Source organism: Mesoplodon mirus (assembly GCF_964341445.2).
Source record: "Mesoplodon mirus genome assembly, chromosome: 7".
Classification (NCBI taxonomy): Eukaryota; Metazoa; Chordata; class Mammalia; order Artiodactyla; family Ziphiidae; genus Mesoplodon; species Mesoplodon mirus.
Window position 1 is genome coordinate 58,368,643 of NC_138983.1, and position 20,895 is coordinate 58,389,537.

Below are 20,895 nucleotides of genomic sequence, written 5' to 3' on the forward strand. Positions count from 1 at the left end.
AGTTTTTTAACTCTGAGTTGTCCACACTGAGCCTCCAGCAATTCATCAATTACAATCCAGGTTTCCCTTCTCCAGCACTGGTTCCCACAGAGGTTTCTGCTTCTGTAAGTTGTGATTCTCTGTATTCACCTGTTCGTCTCTCCAATTTGGGGGGCAGCAATTTGCCTTTGCCCTATGACCTTACTTCTCTTAAAAATCTAAGAATTGTTGATTTTTCAGTTTGTTCAACTTTTTACTTGTTCTTAGGACAGAATGGTGATTTCCAAGCTTCTTACATGCCTATTGGAACTCTTTTGCCCATTTTTAAAATTAAGTTATTTATATTTTTATTGTTGAGTTGTAAAAGTTTTTATATATTCTGAATACAAAATCCCTTATCTGATATATGACTTGCAAGTATTTTCTCCCATTCTGTGGGTTGTCTTTTTACTTTCCTGGTGGTATCCTTTGCAATACAAAAGTTTTTCATCTTGATGACACCCAATTTACTTTTTCTTTTATAGCTTGTGTTTTTGGTGTCATATCTAAGAAATCGTTACCTAATTTGGTAGTGATTTATAACCGTTTTCTTCTAAGAGTTTTATAGTTTCAGTTATTACATTTAGGTCATTGGTCTGTTTTGAGTCAATGTTTGTATATGGTGTGAGGCAGGAGTCCTATTAGCATGTGGCTATCTAGTTGTTTCAGCATCATTTGTTGAAAAGACTATTCATTCCCCATGTGTACCTGATTGTTCACATTGGCTCTTAATTCTCTAAGATGGTGCAACACTCTTGTTTTCCACATCATTTTCTTAAGTGTCCACATAGCTCTATAAATTTTGCTGACAGAACCTGAGAAAGACTAAAAAGGTAGCTGGAGATATATAATACCATATATCCAATACCATAAAGAACATATGTAAATCATACCATAGAGAAAGAAAAAGCCTAAAGAAAGCCTCTGAAGCTATCTGTGAGGTTTCATACATTTATTCATTTACTCAACTCTCATTTAAGGTACTTCTGTTCTAAATGTGTAGGTTCTGGGCTAGGCATGGAGATACAAAGATGAACCAGACTTTTTTTCCTGCCCTTGAGAAGACAGATTTTAAAATGAAATAATTAGGTTGTTTTAAAAGCATGAATTTACTCAGCAGAGGGAGCACAATTGTTTCCATTTTACAGAAGGCACAAATGAGATATAAAGGAGAAAAACGACTCACTGAAGATCACTGTTATGGGGCATAGGGATAGGAGTGATGGGGAGAGGATCACAGACCTTATGGGAGAAATCAGAGTCAGGGCTTAGGGCCACAAATGGCCAAGCCAATGACTAGTCACAAGGTCCTGCTAGTGCCACATTATGACTTTCATGGGCCCTAGGTACTTTTGCCTTTGTGGAACCCTTTCTCTATTAGAAAAATATTTTAAAATATATTTTACAACTGCATTGATATAATATAATCCAAGATGAATTATATTCATTTTTTCTTCTGATTAAAAGAAGTTAAGACATTTTTATGGGCCCCTGGGTACTGTGCCTATTGGATAAGGCAGCCCTGAGTCCTGCTGTCTCCCCACAGCTATGCACCAAGAATTCTCTCCCCAGCTGCCAAATCACATAGCTCTGCTGCTTCTGAGATTCTGTTCTCTACCGGGCCTGATCAAGCAGCATGAGGTTTAGGTTCACATTAAATCTCACACTGCCTAAATCCACACAGAAAAGCTAACCTCACTCTACTCCTATGAGCACTATACAGTTATTGGGCAATCATTTGCCAATAATGTGTATTCTGTGTTCAAGGAAAGCTTAGATACATTCATGATCAAACGCAAACAAAGAAACAGACATGTCATGACCTACAAACACCGAAGTCATAGGAAGCATGTGCCTGGCATCTTGGACAGCCCATAAATATCTGTTCATTCAATCACAAGACAAGCATAAAACAAAGTCTCTTCCCTTATAAAACTTACCATCTAATGAAGAAGGTCTCAGCTGCTCCTGTCAAGTTATAGAATGATCAATCATGCAGCTAGAGACTTCACTCTTTCACAAAACATCAGAGATGAATAAGCCCAACCTTTGCCCTTGAGGTAGCCACAGTCCAGGGGGTAGGGGTGAGACAGATTAAACATAATATGATAAGGATAACCACTGACGTATAAACAAAATGCTGTGTAAGCCCAGAGAAAGGAGAGATTAGTTAGTTCCTGAACCTGGTACAGCAAAACCACCAGGCTGGCTGCCTGTATCTCATGGGGACAGATACTATGGTGTGCTGAGTGATTAGGATTACAAGTGAAGTCCAAAGTTTCACAGGCTACCCCTATTTGTAGCTCCCTATTCCCCTCTCACTCACATTCTTCTCCAACTCCTTAGCCCTGGCAAGAATTCCAGGCCAATAAATTAAAGTGGAACTACCTCACTTTTTAGACCTCGTAAGTCAGCTGGGGATCACGCAGACATTGGTTATGCTTAGCCTAACTGAAAAGCCTGACATGGACAGCACACTGTAGGCAGTGGAGTCAGAGTAGATGCTGGCTGAAAATAACTGCTGTGGCTGCTTTCTGCCCTCCACTCTTACCCCTCCTACCATCACCAGAAAAGCACATCCTCCAGGCCAGCTGAATTGGAAAGCTTTTTTAAAGAAACTTTTAAAATTTATACAAAAGTGGAAGGAATAGTTTAACGACCTCTCTCCCATTCAACAATTATCAAATTTCGGGGCACCTAATGTACACTTCTTTGGTTCTTCAATTCCTACCCCATAAAATTCATATTTCTCAGACTGGCTTCCTCCCCACCTGGCCCTCCTCTCTTTACTCTTTCCTATATGCACTCCAGCCTCTAATACACTCTATACTTTTCTACCCATCCTTAAAGATCCAACCCAGATGTCACCTCTTACAGAGCCCTTCCAGAACAGAACTTTCTACAGCTTTCTATGAAACTCCTAAAGCCCTAAATCTGGACTATCCATGTGCTGATCACATCTACCCACCTATGAAATCTCCCTCCAATTTTTCATTGCCACACCTTCTTGGTTCAGACTTTATCTCGTGCTCTCTCCTAGACCTGCAGTGACTTCTGAGTGATCTCCCTGACGCAAATCTTGCCAGTACAGATTCATAACAAGAGCAGCCACAGTAATCTTTATTAGACACACATCTGACTGCATCAGCCCCCTACTTTGACAAACTTTGATAACTTTCTACTGCCTTTGGATTAAAGTCCAAACTCCTTTGTATGACACACAAGGTGTTTCATAATGTGGTATGTAACCAGCTACTTATCTCACCACCTCCAATAAATGGCTTTTACTCCAGCCACACTAAACCACCTACCACTCTAAGGTGCTCTTCCCTTTTTTCCCTCAGTGCTTTGGCTGCTGCTGTCTTCTCTCCTTAGAATTCTTTCCTCACCTTCACTGTCTAGTTCATTTCTATTCCTTCTTTAAGAGGTAGCTCAAATATCACCTCCTTTGTGACACATTCTCCAACTTTATTCATTCACACACCCATTCAACAACTGTTAACTGATCATATGTTAAGCTCTAGACAGGGGATACAATAAATAACAGCTCTCACTCTCAAGGAGCTTAAGAGTCTAGTAGATCTCCTCAGGTGGAGTAATTCCTTTCCTCCTCTGTTCTCCTGCAGAAATTTACAATTTGCACAAACCTATAAGGTCACATTTATTACTTTTTATACTTGTTTCTGTTTCCCTAACTAGACTCTAATCATCTTGAGGCCAAGGATCTTTTCTTATTTTTAAGGCTTTGTTGAGGTATAGCATCCATATCAGGTGGACAGTTCAATTACTGTTTATATATTTATAGAGTTGTACAGCCATCTTATTTTAAATCATTTCCATCATACTAAAAAGAAAGCTCAAGCCCACTGGCCTACTCCCTATTCCTATCCCTAGACCTAAGCAACCACTAATCTACTTTATATCTCTATAGATCTGTCTATTCTGGACCTTTAATGTAAATGAAGTCATATAATATGATGTCTTTTTTGACTGGCTTCTTTTTTTTAAAAAAAAATTTATTTTTATTTCTTTGTTTATTGACTGATTGATTGATTGGCTGTGCTGGGTCTTCGTTGTTCCACGCAGGCTTTCTCTAGTTGTGGTGAGCAGGGGCTACTCTTAGTTGCGATGCGCGGGCTTCTCATTGCTGTGGCTTCTCTTGTTGTGGAGCATGGGCTCAAGGTGTGTGGGCTTCAGTAGTTGTGGCACGCGGGCTCAGCAGTTGTGGTTCACAGGCTCTAGAGTGCAGGCTCAGTAGTTGTAGCACATGGACTTAGTTGCTCTGTGGCATGTGGGATCTTCCTGGACCAGGGATCGAACCTGTGTCCCCTGCACTGGCAGGCGGATTCTTAACCATTGCAACACCAGGGAAGTCCCTTGACTGGCTTCTTTCATGTAGCATAATATTCTTCAAAGATCATCCATATTACAGCATGTATCAGTACTTCACTCAATTTTCTTGACAAGTAATCTTCCACTGTATGGATATACATTTCATTTATCCATTTACCAGCTGATACACATTTGAGTTGTTTCTACTTTTGGGCTATTATAATATTGCTATGAACATTCGTGTATAAGCTTTTATGGGGACATATGTTTTTCTTTCTCAAGTATATATCTGGAGTAGAATTACTGGGTCATATGGTAACTCTATGCTTAACCTTTTGAGGAATTGCCAAAGTGTTTTCCACAGCAGCTGCACCATTTTACATTTCCACTAGCAGTGTATGAGGATTCCAATTTTTCCACATCCACAACACTTGTTATTATGTCTTTTTGATAATAGCATCATAGTGGGTATGAAGTGGTATCTCACTGTAGTTTTGATTTGCATTTCTCAGATGGCTAATGATGTTCAACATCTTTTCATGTGCTTATTGGCCATTTATATATTTTCTTTGGAGATAGGTCTATTCAGATCGTTTGGTCTATTCAGATCTTTTGTTCATTTTTTTATTGGATTATTTATCTTTTTCTTGTTGAGCGTAAGAGTTCATTACATATCCCAAACACAAGTCCTTCATCAGATATACGGTTTGCAAATATTTTTTCCCATTTAGCAATCCTAAGTGGTCTGAGGATCATCTGATTCTTACTAATTTTTCCATTTCAAAGAACTAGCATGTAATCTGGCACACTGTATGTGTTCAATAAATGTTAAATGGATGTTACATAACTTTAACTGCTTTGAAGACAAGAATAATGTCTTAGGCAAATACTAACAGCCATAAAAGGGGAAATCTACAGTAACACATTCATAGCTGGGGACTCTAACACCCCACTTTCACCAATGGACAGATCATCCAAAATGAAAGTAAATAAGGAAACACAACTTTTAAATGATACATTAAACAAGATGGACTTAATTGATATTTATAGGACATTCCATCCAAAAACAACAGAATACACATTTTTCTCAAGTGCTCATGGAACATTCTCCAGATAGATCATATCTTGGGTCACAAATCAAGCCTTGGTAAATTTAAGAAAATTGAAATTGTATCAAGTATCTCTTCCGACCACAACGCGATGAGACTAGATATCAATTACAGGAAAAGATCCGTAAAAAATACAAACACATGGAGGCTAAACAATACACTACTTAATAACAAAGTGATCACTGAACAAATCAAAGAGGAAATTAAAAAACACATAGAAACAAATGCAATGGAGACAGGACGACCCAAAACCTATGGGATGCAGCAAAAGCAGTTCTAGGAGGGAAGTTTATAGCAATACAATCCTACCTTAAGAAACAGGAAACATCTCGAATAAACAACCTAACCTTGCACCTAAAGCAATTAGAGAAAGAAGAACAAAAAAAAACCCCAAAGTCAGTAGAAGGAAAGAAATCATAAAAATCAGATCAGAAATATATGAAAAAGAAATGAAGGAAAGGAGAGCAAAGATCAATAAAACTAAAAGCTGGTTCTTTGAGAAGATAAACAAAATCGATAAACCATTAGCCAGACTCATCAAGAAAAAAAGGGAGAAGACTCAAATCAATAGAATTAGAAATGAAAAAGGAGAAGTAACAACTGACACTGCAGAAATACAAAAGATCATGAGAGATTACTACAAGCAACTCTACGTCAATAAAATGGACAACCTGGATGAAATGGACAACTTCTCAGAAATGCACAACCTGCCAAGACTGAATCAGGAAGAAATAGAAAATATGAACAGACCAATCACAAGCACTAAAATTGAAACTGTGATTAAAAATCTTCCAACAAACAAAAGCCCAGGACCAGATGGCTTCACAGGCGAATTATATCAGACATTAGAGAAGAGCTAACACCTATCCTTCTCAAACTCTTCCAAAATATAGCAGAGGGAGGAACACTCCCAAACTCATTCTACGAGGCCACCATCACCTTGATACCAAAACCAGACAAGGACGTCACAAAGAAAGAAAACTACAGGCCAATATCACTGATGAACATAGATGCAAAAATCCTCAACAAAATACTAGCAAACAGAATCCAACAGCACATTAAAAGGATCATACACCATGATCAAGTGGGGTTTATCCCAGGAATGCAAGGATTCTTCAAAATACGCAAATCAACATGATACATCATATTAACAAATTGAAGGAGAAAAACCATATGATCATCTCAACAGATGCAGAGAAAGCTTTCGACAAAATTCAACACCGATTTATGATAAAAACCCTGCAGAAAGTAGGCACAGAGGGAACTTTCCTCAACATAATAAAGGCCATATATGACAAACCCACAGCCAACATCGTCCTCAATGGTGAAAAACTGAAACCATTTCCACTAAGATCAGGAACAAGACAAGGTTGCCCACTCTCACCACTCTTATTCAACACAGTTTTGGAAATTTTAGCCACAGCAATCAGAGAAGAAAAGGAAATAAATGAAATCCAAATTGGAAAAGAAGAAGTAAAGCTGTCACTGTTTGCAGATGACATGATACTATACATAGAGAATCCTAAAGATGCTACCAGAAAACTACTAGAGCTAATCAATGAATTTGGTAAAGAAGCAGGATACAAAATTAATGCACAGAAATCTCTGGCATTCCTATACACTAATGATGAAAAATCTGAAAATGAAATCAAGAAAACACTTCCATTTACCATTGCAACAAAAAGAATAAAATATCTAGGAATAAACCTACCTAAGGAGACAAAAGACCTGTATGCAGAAAATTGTAAGACACTGATGAAAGAAATTAAAAGATGATACAAATAGATGGAGAGATATACCATGTTCTTGGATTGGAAGAATCAACATTGTGAAAATGACTCTACTACCCAAAGCAATCTACAGATTCAATGCAATCCCTATCAAACTACCAATGGCATTTTTCACAGAACTAGAACAAAAAATTTCACAATTTGTATGGAAACACAAAAGACCCTGAAGAGCCAAACCAATCTTGAGAACGAAAAATGGAGCTGGAGGAATCAGGCTCCCTGACTTCAGGCTATACTACAAAGCTACAGTAATCAAGACAGTATGGTACTGGCACAAAAACAGAAATATAGATCAATGGAACAGGATAGAAAACCCAGAGATAAACCCATGCGCATATGGTCACCTTATCTTTGATAAAGGAGGCAGGAACGTACAGTGGAGAAAGGAGAGCCTCTTCAATAAGTGGTGCTGGGAAAACTGGACACCTACATGTAAAAGAATGAAATCAGGGGCTTCCCTGGTGGCGCAGTGGTTGAGAGTCTACCTGCTAATGCAAGGGATACGGGTTCGAGCCCTGGTCTGGGAGGATCCCACATGCCGCGGAGCAACTGGGCCCGTGAGCCACAACTACTGAGCCTGTGCGTCTGAAGCTTGTGCTCCGCAGCGAGAGGCCGCGATAGTGAGAGGCCCGCGCACCGCGATGAAGAGTGGCCCCCGCTTGCCACAATTAGAGAAAGCCCTCGCACAGAAACGAAGACCCAACACAGCAAAAATAAATAAATTAATTAATAAACTCCTACCCCCAACATCTTAAAAAAAAAAAAAAAGAATGAAATCAGAACACTCCCTCACACCATACACAAAAAAAGCTCAAAATGGATTAAAGACCTAAATGTAAGGCCAGACACTATAAAACTCTTAGAGGAAAACATAGGCAGAACACTCTATGACATAAATCACAGCAAGATCCTTTTTGACCCACCTCCTAGAGAAATGGAAATAAAAACAAAAATAAACAAATGGGACCTAATGAAACTTCAAAGCTTTTGCACAGCAAAGGAAACCATAAACAAGACAAAAAGACAACCCTCAGAATGGGAGAAAATATTTGCAAATGAAGCAACTGACAAAGGATTAATCTCCAAAATTTATAAGCAGCTCATGCAGCTCAATAACAAAAAAAACAAACAACCCAATCCAAAAATGGGCAGAAGACTTAAATAGGCATTTCTCCAAAGAAGATATACAGACTGCCAACAAACACATGAAAGAATGCTCAACATCATTAATCATTAGAGAAATGCAAATCAAAACTACAATGAGATATCATCTCACACCAGTCAGAATGGCCATCATCAAGAAATCTAGAAACAATAAATGCTGGAGAGGGTGTGGAGAAAAGGGAACACTCTTGCACTGCTGGTGGGAATGTGAATTGGTACAGCCACTATGGAGAACAGTATGGAGGTTCCTTAAAAAACTAAAAATAGAACTACCATATGACCCAGCAATCCCACTACTAGGCATATACCCTGAGAAAACCATAATTCAAAAAGAGACATGTACCAAAATGTTCATTGCAGCTCTATTCACAATAGCCCGGAGATGGAAACAAACTAAGTGTCCATCATCGGATGAATGGATAAAGAAGATGTGGCACATATATACAATGGAATATTACTCAGCCATAAAAAGAAACGAAACTGAGCTATTTGTAATGAGGTGGATAGACCCAGAGTCTGTCATACAGAGTGAAGTAAGTCAGAAAGAGAAAGACAAATACCGTATGCTAACACATATATACGGAATTAAAAAAAAAAAATGTCATGAAGAACCTAGGGGTAAAATGGGAATAAAGACACAGACCTACTTGAGAATGGACTTGAGGATATGGGGAGGGGGAAGGCTAAGCTGTGACAAAGCGAAAGAGAGGCATGGACATATATACACTACCAAACGTAAGGTAGATAGCTAGTGGGAAGCAGCCGCAGAGCACAGGGAGATCAGCTCGGTGCTTTGTGACCGCCTGGAGGGGTGGGATGGGGAGGGTGGGAGGGAGGGAGATGCATGAGGGAAGGGATGTGGGAACAGATGTATATGTATGACTGATTCACTTTGTTGTATAGTAGAAGCTAACACACCATTGTGGAGCAATTATACTCCAATAAAGATGTAAAAAAAAAAAAAAAAAAAGAATAATGCCTTAGGTACTTCCCTGGTGGTGCAGTGGTTAAGAATCCGCCTGCCAGTGCAGGGCGCACAGGTTCAAGCCCTGGTCCGGGAAGATCCCACATGCCATGGAGCAACTAAGCCCATGCGCCACAACTACTGAGCCTGTGTTCTAGAGCCTGTAAGCCACAACTACTGAGCCCACGAGCCACAACTATTGAAGCCCGCGTGCCTAGAGCCCATGCTCCACAACGAGAGGCCAGTGCAACAAGAGAAGCCACCGCAACAAGAGAAGCCACTGCACTGAGAAGCACGTGCACCACAACGAAGAGTAGCCCCGGCTCTCCACAACTAGAGAAAGCCCACGCACAGCAACGAAGACCCAACACAGCCAAAAATAAATAAATAAATTTATTTTTTTTAAAAAAGAATGCCTTGGGCTTCCCTGGTGGCGCAGTGGTTGAGAGTCCGCCTGCGGATGCAGGGGACACGGGTTCGTGCCCCGGTCTGGGAAGATCCCACATGCCGCAGAGCGGCTGGGCCCGTGAGCCATGGCCGCTGAGCCTGCGCGTCCGGAGCCTGTGCCCCGCAACGGGAGAGGCCACAACAGCGAGAGGCCCGCATACCGCAAAAAAAAAAAAAAAAAAAAAAAAAAAAAAAAAAAAAAAAGAATGCCTTACTCATTTAGCATCTCCCTCACACTTCACACCTAGCACTAGACACAAAGCACACACCTTGGAAATACACAGAGACTGAGTAACTCTCACTTGAACAGACAGTGGGGATGATGTTGCAAAAGAATCCAGAGGAACTTGGAAAGCCATCTGAAACCAACAGAACTTACCTGTTTATATTGGCTACTACCAGTTACCCCTGAGACAGCTGCTGCTCTCTGAGAATAAGAAGCAACTTCTATATAAGCCATTCTTGCAGTGGCCCACACTCAGAAGTAGTCATCAAAATGCTCTATTACTTAGAAAACTGGCCCCCTCCCTCCATTCCCTTAGCCAGTGGGAGATATCAAGCACATGACAGCACTAACTGACATGGTGGCTTTGCCTGAAGTGCCCTTTCTTCTCCTTAAGGAGCTCAAACTTGATCTAAAGAGACAGGTTGGTATCTGGACCACATCAGAGATGTACAGCTGGCAAAGATGCTCCAACCTTTGTGGTTTCTAAGTTAGAAAGTGACTCTTCCTCTTAAGCACTAACATGAAATCCTGCGTGATCATTAATAGCCAACAGTAAATACTTTCCAAACTTAACACAGAATACAAATAGGACTGAAGGAGCTTTGGGGAGAAGGAAAAACTGAAGAACATGGCTCGTTGCACCAGAAGGCTTCGGTCAGTGAGGCAGGAAATGTCTCTAACATCTCTTCCTTTTCCATATTATTCAAGCTACAAACATAATCTAGGCCCTTCAACTTCATGCCATTCCTGCTAGTCACTGTGTCACTCAAATTCAAAATCTTCTGGTTTGCCAATCCTGCCTATAAGAGAAAGGAAGAACTCCTCAGTAGGCCACACAGTGCCCTCCATGACAGCATTGAGAGTAACCTCTCCTGTGACCACACAAGGCCATGATCTTACTCCAGTCTGCCTGGCACTTAACATATGCTCCCCTGCACTATGTATAATACACCGGAAAGCACATGCACTTTGCAATTAGAAAGTCTGGAAGCCCTACTTGCCTGGGTTAAGGTATGTCTTTCCCTGCCTCTTTATTATTATTATTTTTTCTGGCTATCATCTTTACATCTTACTTACTTATTTATTTATTTATTTATTGGCTGCGTTGGATCTTTGTTGTTGAGCACAGGCTTTCTCTAGTTGCAGTGAGTGGGGGCTACTTTTTGTTGCAGCGCACAGGCTTCTCTTGTTGCAGAGCACGGGCTCTAGGAGCATGGGTTTCAGTAGTTGCAGCACACGGGTTCATCAGTTGTGGCTCACGGGCTCTAGAGTGCAGGCTCAGTACTTGGGGTGCATGGGCTTAGTTGCTCCGCGGCATGTGGGATCTTCCCAGACCAGGGCTCAAACCCGTGTCCCCTGCATTAGCAGGCGGATTCTTAACCACTGAGCCACCATTCCCTGCCTCTTTAATCCCTTCTCCATTTCTGTCCCCTGAGTGATCTTTCTAGAATGCAAATCTGATCCATGTCACTCACCTAAGTGCTTAAAGTTCTTCCACTGTTAATCACCCACTACACATAAAATCCAAACTCCTTAGCATAGCATATAAGGCCTTACATGATCTCACACCTGCCTCCCTTTCCAGTCTTCCTACTTCCTCATTACACCCCACCTTCTACTTGGATGCTCCAATAATACTATACCTTATACAGTGACCTGTCAGTGCTGTTCTCGCCCTCTCACCTCCCACCTTGCACATGTTGCTCCTCCTGCTTAGAGGGCCCTCCGCCTCTCTCCTTGGCTGGTTAATTTCTAGTCACTTTCCACATCAGCTAAAGTGCCACTTCTCTGGGGAGCCTCTCCTGATCCCTTTCCCACCATTTTCTGTGCTCCCAGAGAGCTCTGTGCTTCTCTGTATTACAGCAGTTATTACATCTGCTTATTTCACTAACTCTTCCACTGGACTATGAGCAGCCTGAGAGTAGGGCCTATGTCTTCATTATCCTTCACAGCTAAGGCAGTGCCTTTGTAAATGCTCAGGGTATACTTGATGAATGGATAAATGAATGAAAAGGATTTTCCCACCATATACATAAGGCTGGCATAACAAATAACTTTATTATTACTTTAAGCTGACAACATTGCAACTCAGAGTGTAGTACTGACTTGTCTAACGTAACAACTGTGTGGTAGAGCTAGTATTAAAAAGCCAGATCTTCAGAGACCCAGACCAATGTCCGGACCTCTCCCCTGACTCTAAGCTCATATTTCCAACTGCCTAATTAACACCACCACTTAGATGTTTACATAGCCATCTCAAACTTAACATGGCCAAAATTTTTCTGCATTTCCTCCCCACTGCCCAACAAAAATTTCTCCCAGTCCGTCCTGTTTCAGTACACAATAACATCAGGCATGGTGTTGCCAACTACTAAAGTCAAAGCAAAATAAATTCATAAAACCCGAAAGTCAAGCTTGATTATTTCTTTCCCTTACATCCCATATCCAATCCACCAGCAAGTCTTGTAGGCTCTACTTCAAAACATATTCTAATTTCATCCACTTTTCTCCATCTCTGCCACCCTACCCGTCCCGCCCCCAAACTCCGAAACTATCATTTCTCACCCAGACTACTGCAAGTCTCTTAACTGCCCTCCTCGAAAGCCTTCCTAGAATCCATTCTCCTCAAAGCAGCCAGAAAGATCTTTTTGAAAAATGCAAATCAGCTCACCTCACTCCTACTTTTAACACCATCCAAAATCTTCATTGTACTCTCAATAAAATTCAACAAATTTAGCAGTATCTACAAGGCCTTACAGATCTGACTCTGATAAACTCCTTGACTTCACATGGTACTATTTTTCTCTTGCTCACTATAATTCAGTCCCATTGGCCTTCTTTTTTGGTCCCAAGACATGCCTAACTCGTTCCCACCGATTTATACTTGCTTCTCCCTCCACTTGACACACGTATGCTTCCAAATCTTCAAATTGCTAAGTCTTCTTCATTCAGGTCTTAGTTCAAATATCACCTCCTCAGAGGCATGCCATAAACCACCATATTGAAAGTAGCACCTCTCCTCTAGTCGTTCTCTATCCTATCACCCTACTTTTCTCAGAGCACCTATCACCATTTGGAGTTATCCTGCTTGTTACTTATTCATTACTTGCGTTTCCCCCATTAAAAGTAAACTTCACAAGAGCAAGGACCTTGGTTGTCCTGTTCACTGCTGAATTACTGGACCTAGGAATATTCCTGACATCCTGAAGTCGCAAGTATTTGAAGAAGGAAAGAATGAATAAACAATACAGATTACATACTTAATAAATGCTTGATGAATGTGTGAGTGAATGAATTAGGGAGTGGAATGGAAAGGGAAAAAAAAGTGGAAGCACTGCTATTTAATATTTTTATAGCCACTCACTTTTCTCCACCCTCACTGCCTTTGCTCCTGCTCAGATCCCCACCATCTCTTACACAACTGCAGTATTCCCAACTAATTTCTTCTCCTTTCCCCAAGCTGAGCCCTCCAAAAATAACTTCCACACTTCTACCAGACTTGATCATTCTGAGACATAGATCTGAACATGTTATAAGCCCAAGCTTCTTATTATGTTGTTAGAAAGGCCTCACCAACCTTATCACTCACTGCTATCCCTCTACATTTAACCTATACTCCAGTAATGCAGGCATTCTTACAGTTCCCAGAATATTCCAGGCTGTTTAATGCCTCCAAACCTTTGCATATCTTTTCATTTTCCTGGACCACTCTTCCATACCTCACAGACTTTTGACTACCTACTGAACTCACACTTACTCCTCAAGAACCATCTCAAGCATCTTTTCTGTTAAGTCTTTAATGAGTCCCCCAAGCAGAGTTAATCACTCCCTCCTTTGTCACCACAGTACATAACACATACTTATAATATACTACCATCATTTGTTTCCATGTCCGTCTTTCCCTATGTGACTATTAGCCCCCTGAAAGCAGGAGCCATGTCTCCATGTTTGTGTCCCCAGCACCATATCTGGCATATTCAAGCCCTCAATAATTGCTGACTGAAGGAATGAATGGATATATCTTAACTCCTCAACCTGGTGTTTAAAGTCAACCTAGGGACTTCCCTGGTGGTCCAGTGGTTAAGAATCCATCTTGTAATGCAGGGGACGCCAGTTCCATCCCTGGACAGGGAACTAAGATCCCACATGCTGCAGGGTGCAGCATAACTCGAGAGCCCACGTGCCCCAACTACAGAGCCCACATGCTCTGGAGCCCACGCACCACAACTAGAGAGAATCCCGTGCATGCACCACAATTAAGTGAAGAGCCCACGCACTGCAACAAAAGATCCCGCGTGCCACGACGAAAGAGCCCGCGTGCCGCAACCAAGACCCAACGCAGCCAAAATAAATAAATAAATAAATAAATAAATACTTAAAATAAAATAAAGTCAACCTCATATTGGCTCCAACCCATGTTTCTAGATTTAGTACTTAGTCCTCTCTTACTTGCTGATTCCCCAAACGCATCCTTCTTTCTCACATTTACTTGGGGCCCTTATTCCTGATGCTCTCTACATTGAAATTTAAATCATCGGGTGGCTCCTTCTCCATGAAGTCTTCCTTAACCCCTCCAATGAGATTTACTTCCCAAACAGCACTTTTTTTTCAACTGATAAGGTATTTAGAACTTATTTTATAATTATAGCCTTTCCAACTGGACTACATGTACTATTTTTCTAACTGAACTGTGTAAGCTCCTTGAAGGTATGAAACATGAATTAGCGTCTTTCCTCTCAACCTAAGTACCTAACATGGTAGCTTGCACAAAGCAAACAGGTATCACTAAATGTTTTATTAGTGGAGAATAGTATGTTTAATAGTATGCTTAAAGATATCATGCTTCCACTCCTTCATATATGTGCTTTTAGCTTGGTGTAAACTGGCCTCCTAGCCATATGATAAACTTTCCCCCTCCTTTAAGGATCAGCCCAATGACATATCATCTCTGAAGTCTCCTCTAACTCTCCCAAATACACTTTCACACTCCTCCCATGCACCTGTGATACCTGTATATAGCTCTACTCATCATACTACATCGTCATTATCACTTGATGGGTCCCTCTCCCCACTAGACCATAAACTCTTTTGGAGCACAGATAGTCTCTTTAACCATTTATGAATTCCTAAGACCAAATAAAGCATCTAGCAAAATTAAATGCTCAATAAATATATGGTGAATTTTGAAAATAGTAAATCCATGTTATAGAGTACACCAGCAATAGAGATCATGGAGTCACATCACCAGGTTCAAATCCCAAGTCTACTTACAAGCTATCCCACCTTGAATAAATTACTTGGCAGTGCCTCAGTTTTCACTTATCTGGAAGGTGAAGACAATAATAGTATTAAAATATAATTAAAAGAGTTAATGTATGTAAAATGCTTGGTATAATGCCTGGCATTATACCAGTATGCACTAAAAAAGTTAGCTATTATTTGTTATCATTAGAAGGAGAAAAGTCTGCTTCTGCAAGGCGCTAAATGACAGGCTCAAGAAGAGGTTAGGTTCAATCCTATGGGCAATGGGGAATAAAATGCCACTGGAGACCTCCTTAGTAACAGACACATTCAGTTATTGAGAATATCCTACTGGGAAGGGGGAAGGAGGGCAGAGGGAACACAAACCTTGGCAGGGCTACGCTCTCTGCTTCCAGCTTCCCCTTACGCCACTGGTTCTCCCTAGTTGCTCAGGGCCAAAAGCCCCATGGTCATAACTCAGCATCCTCCTGGGAAAGCTGCACTTTAGAGGGAACTAATGAGTTTATGTTTACCTACAGATTTTCCTCTGAGGAGCAGAGAGATAACAAATGACTTCAAGAAGGGAAAACACAAAAATAAAACAGAGAAGAGGAATGATGCTGGATGGATTATCTTGGGTTGGCTTTCACGGAGTAAGCTTTTAGGACAAATAGCCTCAGGTGGACTGAGACTAAACTCCTTAGAGGCATTCTCTGTCAGTGCATGTGCCTCCATGGGTCAAAGATGCAAAGAAGCAGGATCTGGAAAAGGAGGACTAAAAAGATGAAGCTACAGAAATAAGAATTCTAGCCCAGTATGAAGAATATTGCAACAGGGGAATTCAAAGAGGGAACAGGCTGACCACAGAATGATAAGCTCCCTATCATTAGAGGGATTTAAACACAGACGAGGTGATCACTTGCTGGGAGTGTTCAACATGGGTGGATGGACTACATTTAAGATTCAAGTTCAGGGCTTCCCTGGTGGCACAGTGGTTAAGAATCTGCCTGCCAAGGCAGGGGACACGGGTTCGATCCCTGGTCCGGGAAGATCCCACATGCCATGCAGCAACTAAGCCCGTGTGCCACAACTACTCAGCCTGTGCTCTAGAGCCCGCAAGCCACAACTACGGAGCCTGAGTGCCACAACTACTGAAGCCCGCACACCTAGAGCTCGTGCTCTGCAACAAGAGAAGCCACAGCAATGAGAAGCCCACGCAAGGCAACGAAGAGCAGCCTCTGCTTGTCACAACTAGAGAAAGCCCACGTGCAGCAACGAAGACCCAACGCAGCCAAAAAATAAATAAAATAAATTTATTTTAAAAAAAAGGACTCAAGTTCAATAAGCATCTGAATATCTACTCTGTGCTAGCCACTGAGAGAGATTAGGTGCTGGGAACACAGAGATGAAAAATGGTATGGTTCTGTCCCATCAAGGAGTTCACTGCGCGACGGGGGAGACAAAACAACATGGTAAGTGTTGATAGATGTCCAAACAGAGTGCTGTTGGGGCGGAAAGCAGGTCCTCAGATACTGTGCCTATGACTCACTGGTAAGGAGGAATATGGCACTAATTAAAAACGAAAATGCTTCATAAGCAGTTTATAAGCAAATAGTACTGTCAGGCACTACTGTGTTATTGCCAGAACAGAGTGCATCAGTTAACCTTTGCAATTTAGTCAACACTTCCTTAAACCTGAGTAGAATCCATATCTACAAACATTCTCATTTATTCAACAAATGTCTGCTATGCGCCAAGAACTGAGGAATGTGGACAGATGAAAAAGATAGTCCCTGCACTCAAGAAGTTAGAACATTCCTCTTCATTTCTTCTTCCTCTCTCCTATCCTCCTTTATTGACAGGAGGACACCTTAAATTCCTTCTGGAACGGGTTAACCAAACAACGGGTTAACCAAACAAATGACTGCAAAAAGTAAGAGTGAGGGACTCCTCTGGCGGTCTGGTAGTTAAGACTCCACGCTTACAATGCAGGGGACGTGGGTTCGATCCCTGGTCCAGGGAACTAAGATCCCATATGTTGTGTGGCACAGCCAAAAAAAAAAAGCTGGGGATGGGAGGTTTATAATGGGAAACCAAATGGGAAGGAAAGACTGTCTGCAAATAGGGTGTCTGCCAGAGTATGAGACTCTGACTGCACAAAAAGACAAAGGTTACAGAATTGGAGGTTACATGTAGGCCTTTTTGTGTATAACTTCCCTATCACCATTTTTTTCTTCTCTCATCCCAAGATTACTTGCACAGATTATTAATAATAATTATATCTTCATTTGGTCATTCCCTAGTATCTACTGAGTACCCAATAGAAATTGTAGGAAACACAAGGCACAGTAAAATCCTGGGATCCAAGACTTTCAAAGCTGTGGGAAATCTCTAGAAGGTCATCTAGTCCAAACCTATCATTTCACAGATGAAGAATTAAGGTATGGAATCTTTCATGAGTTGGCATATTCAAACATTTATTGAATATGCCAGGCACCAGGGATATAAGGATGGATAGGGCTTTCAAGGAGAACTCAGTCTCGTGGGAGAGACTGACAAATAGCGTTACCCCAGTCAAATCACCTCTGTAAATGAAGTCCTACACTTATATAGTAGAAATGTCTAACATAACATAAGACAGTATGGGAAGCATATAGTACTCACCCAGAGTGGTTAAAAGCACAGATGTAGGAGTCATCTTGGATTTGAACCCTACCTCTGTCACTTACCTAGCTGTGTGACAGTGGGCAAGTTACTTAAACTCTCTATGCCTCAGTTTCCATATCCGCAGAATGGACATAACCATAATAATACTTACCTTGTAAGGTTGTGGTATGAAATTAGATAATGCATACAAAATACTTGGCACCAGGACCTGGCACAGAGTAAGTACTCTATATCATTTCACCTTTAGCACTCTCCTGCTGAGCCCTGGCCTCAGAATCCTTCTCAACACAACCTTCTAAGCATCTGTTATCATTTGGCTGTCTCTGCGATAAAACAAAATCTGCTATTTCTAGTCTAGAATTTATGTCTATTGTTTCCTACTCTAGTTTTTTTCCCCACTACATTATGCTACTACTCATTTTACACGTCTTTAAAAAAAAAATCCAAAGATATATGGTCAGATGTCCAAGATTAAACTTCAGTCACACATGCGTCAATCCTTCAATAAGATCTTGGCTTTAACCAAGAATTCCTAGAGAAAAAAATCCCTGGAAACAAGGAACATTTATCAAATGTCTACAGGGAGAGACCCACAGGAGGAAAAACAAAAAACAAAACAAAACAGTCCAAGATTACTACTTTGAAGAAGCAAGGGATGGGAACATCTACAGCCTCCCTGAGAAGAGAAGATATAACATAGACTGCTACTTCCTCCTTGATGTACCCACTACACATATTCCACTGACACAGCACCTGTGACACATTTTTGTACTTATTTATCACTCTCTCTCCACCCAGGCTAGTCTGTGAACTCCTTGAAGGCAGTTATCACACATTATCCATCTTGGTATGATCAAGCATAGCACAGTACCTGGCACACAGAAGGTGCTTCCAAAAAGTTTGATGAATTGATAAATGAACACAGAGAAAACTATGAAACACAAGGAAAGAAGATATCATTGTAAATCAGAATAGTTTTACAAAGCAAGAGAGCCTTGGGCTAGAACCTTAAAGTACAGGTGGGATTTGGAAAGACACGGGGGAAAGGAAAGGTACTCTAGGCAGACAGGACAGCATGAACAAAGACCTGGCGGTAATCAGAAACATGGTACACAGTATGTTAAAGCTTTAGTCATGACTTAGTCCAATAGTTCAAATCTCATAGGGATGCTGTAAACATTCAATAAAAAAGCACATACTACTAAGGAGAGGAGCTTATTACCACTACTCAAAAAAAATAATCACCTTTATGCCAGGCACCATACTGAGTGAAGGGACTGCAACAATGAGCAAGATAGACTTGGACTCCGCTCTCATGTAGCTAAGAGTCTAGTGGGGAAGACAGACAGTTAAAATAATGCTTGGTAGAACTGGGTTAGAGGAAGTACAGGGGGGCTGAAGGAACATAAAGTAGGGTCACCCAATCAGTTGGCAGTAAGAGAAAGATCCCTGATTTTCAAAGTGTGGCTTGAGATACTCAAGGGGTTCTGAGTCCCTTCAAGGACCACAGGCTTCAAAGTGAGATTTTTTTTTTTGAATACAGGGTTTCATGACTAAAGGTTTAAAAACCACCAATCTAGTCCAATCTCCTCTTTTAACAAGAATAAAACAAGGCCCAGAAGAGGCAAATTACGCACTAAAGGCAATAAAAACTCAAGTTAGCTGTAGGGTGAGATACCTGCTTTGAACTTGAGCTGGAAACTACTCACTAATCTGCATGATATCACATCATTTTGGCAGATGAACAACTACTGGGAGTAGACACATCCGGAATTCATAGGCACTAGCCAGGCAGGCAGGCTGGCCCTGATTGGATGTAGAAGTGCTTTTTCACCTTAGGTCCTAAACCAGCTCTGTGTGCCAAGAAGATGTCTCCAATTCTTCTCATGGTTAGCCAGCTCCCCCTTCAAGAAGGAACTCACTGGCTCCAGGAATATATCTGCTTCTGGGCCTCCAAGCTGGTACCCATGCCTTATCCTCCCTGACATTCTCAAGCACCCTGTGGTTTAGCAAGTTGAAGAACTTAGCCAGTCATCATAGCGTTTAATACCTAGCCGTAGCCTGAGCTGGCTAGGCCCATCTCTCATCTCCTAACTGCCACTGGGCTCATCACTCCCCATGACCAGGGGTTCAGCAGAATCAAGTTATAGGTAAATTAAAGGACCTGTATAGAAAAACCAATATTCCTTTAGTTAACCCCCACTTTGAATCTCTCAGGAATGAAATGCTGCTTCACATTTTGGAGATGGGACTTTTGTATATTAAGAAAAGGGTAGTTTACTTCGGTAAGATGAGTCTGGCGTGAGCAATGGAACCGAGGCATTCAGTATAGCATGGCAGTGTAAAACTTAGTTCAGTATAGCACAGGCAGACCTGGGATGGAATCTGCACCTCCCCTCACAAACTGTGGAATCCTAGGAATGCTACTTAACCTCTCTTGCCTCAGTCTCATTTATAAAATGCGGTGAACACCAACTAGTTCACAGGGCTGCTGTTAGTAATGAGATAATGTAGGCTTTAAACAGGGGCTGGTTTATGGTAAGGGCTCAATAAACAGCAGCCTTTTCTATTGGTAGCTCTTTTCCTAAGCCCTCTTTTCTATTCACCTCTCAAAAACAGGAGAAGCAGTGAGCAAAGCCTTAATTACCTTATCTAAATACTATAGAAAGTAATAATGAAACGGACAAAAGGAACATAAATAAACTGATGGCTGCTATTCCAGACTACTTATCATGCTAACGGCATCTGATATAGGAAAACGCAGGCCCGATATCCTAAAGAACAAATCAGAGCATGCAATCTTTCCAAAGAAGTGGCAAGGAGAACCTACTGCATCTTAGCTAGGTTATCCATTACTCTTTTATAATCTGAGCTCCACAACAGTCTCTCTACCAAGCAGAAGGTAATACAGGAGAGCAACTCTGATGCCATATGCTT

The 20,895-nt window shown here is 41.2% G+C and overlaps 1 protein-coding gene across 3 annotated transcripts in view; it reads right to left on the reverse strand.

Annotated features, from left to right (window-relative positions):
- RNF121 (ring finger protein 121) overlaps positions 1-20,895 on the reverse strand; it is an 85,558-nt gene that overhangs the window by 61,800 nt on the left and 2,863 nt on the right. Inside the window, exon 1 of one of the 3 annotated variants that reach the window (XM_082626743.1) lies at positions 1,959-1,979. The exons of the other annotated variants lie outside the window; for them this stretch is intronic. Coding sequence (XP_082482869.1) covers positions 1,959-1,961 — 3 coding nt within the window. The 5' untranslated portion in view covers positions 1,962-1,979. Of the gene's footprint in view, positions 1-1,958; positions 1,980-20,895 lie in introns of those variants that run through there. 3 annotated transcript variants of the gene reach the window in all.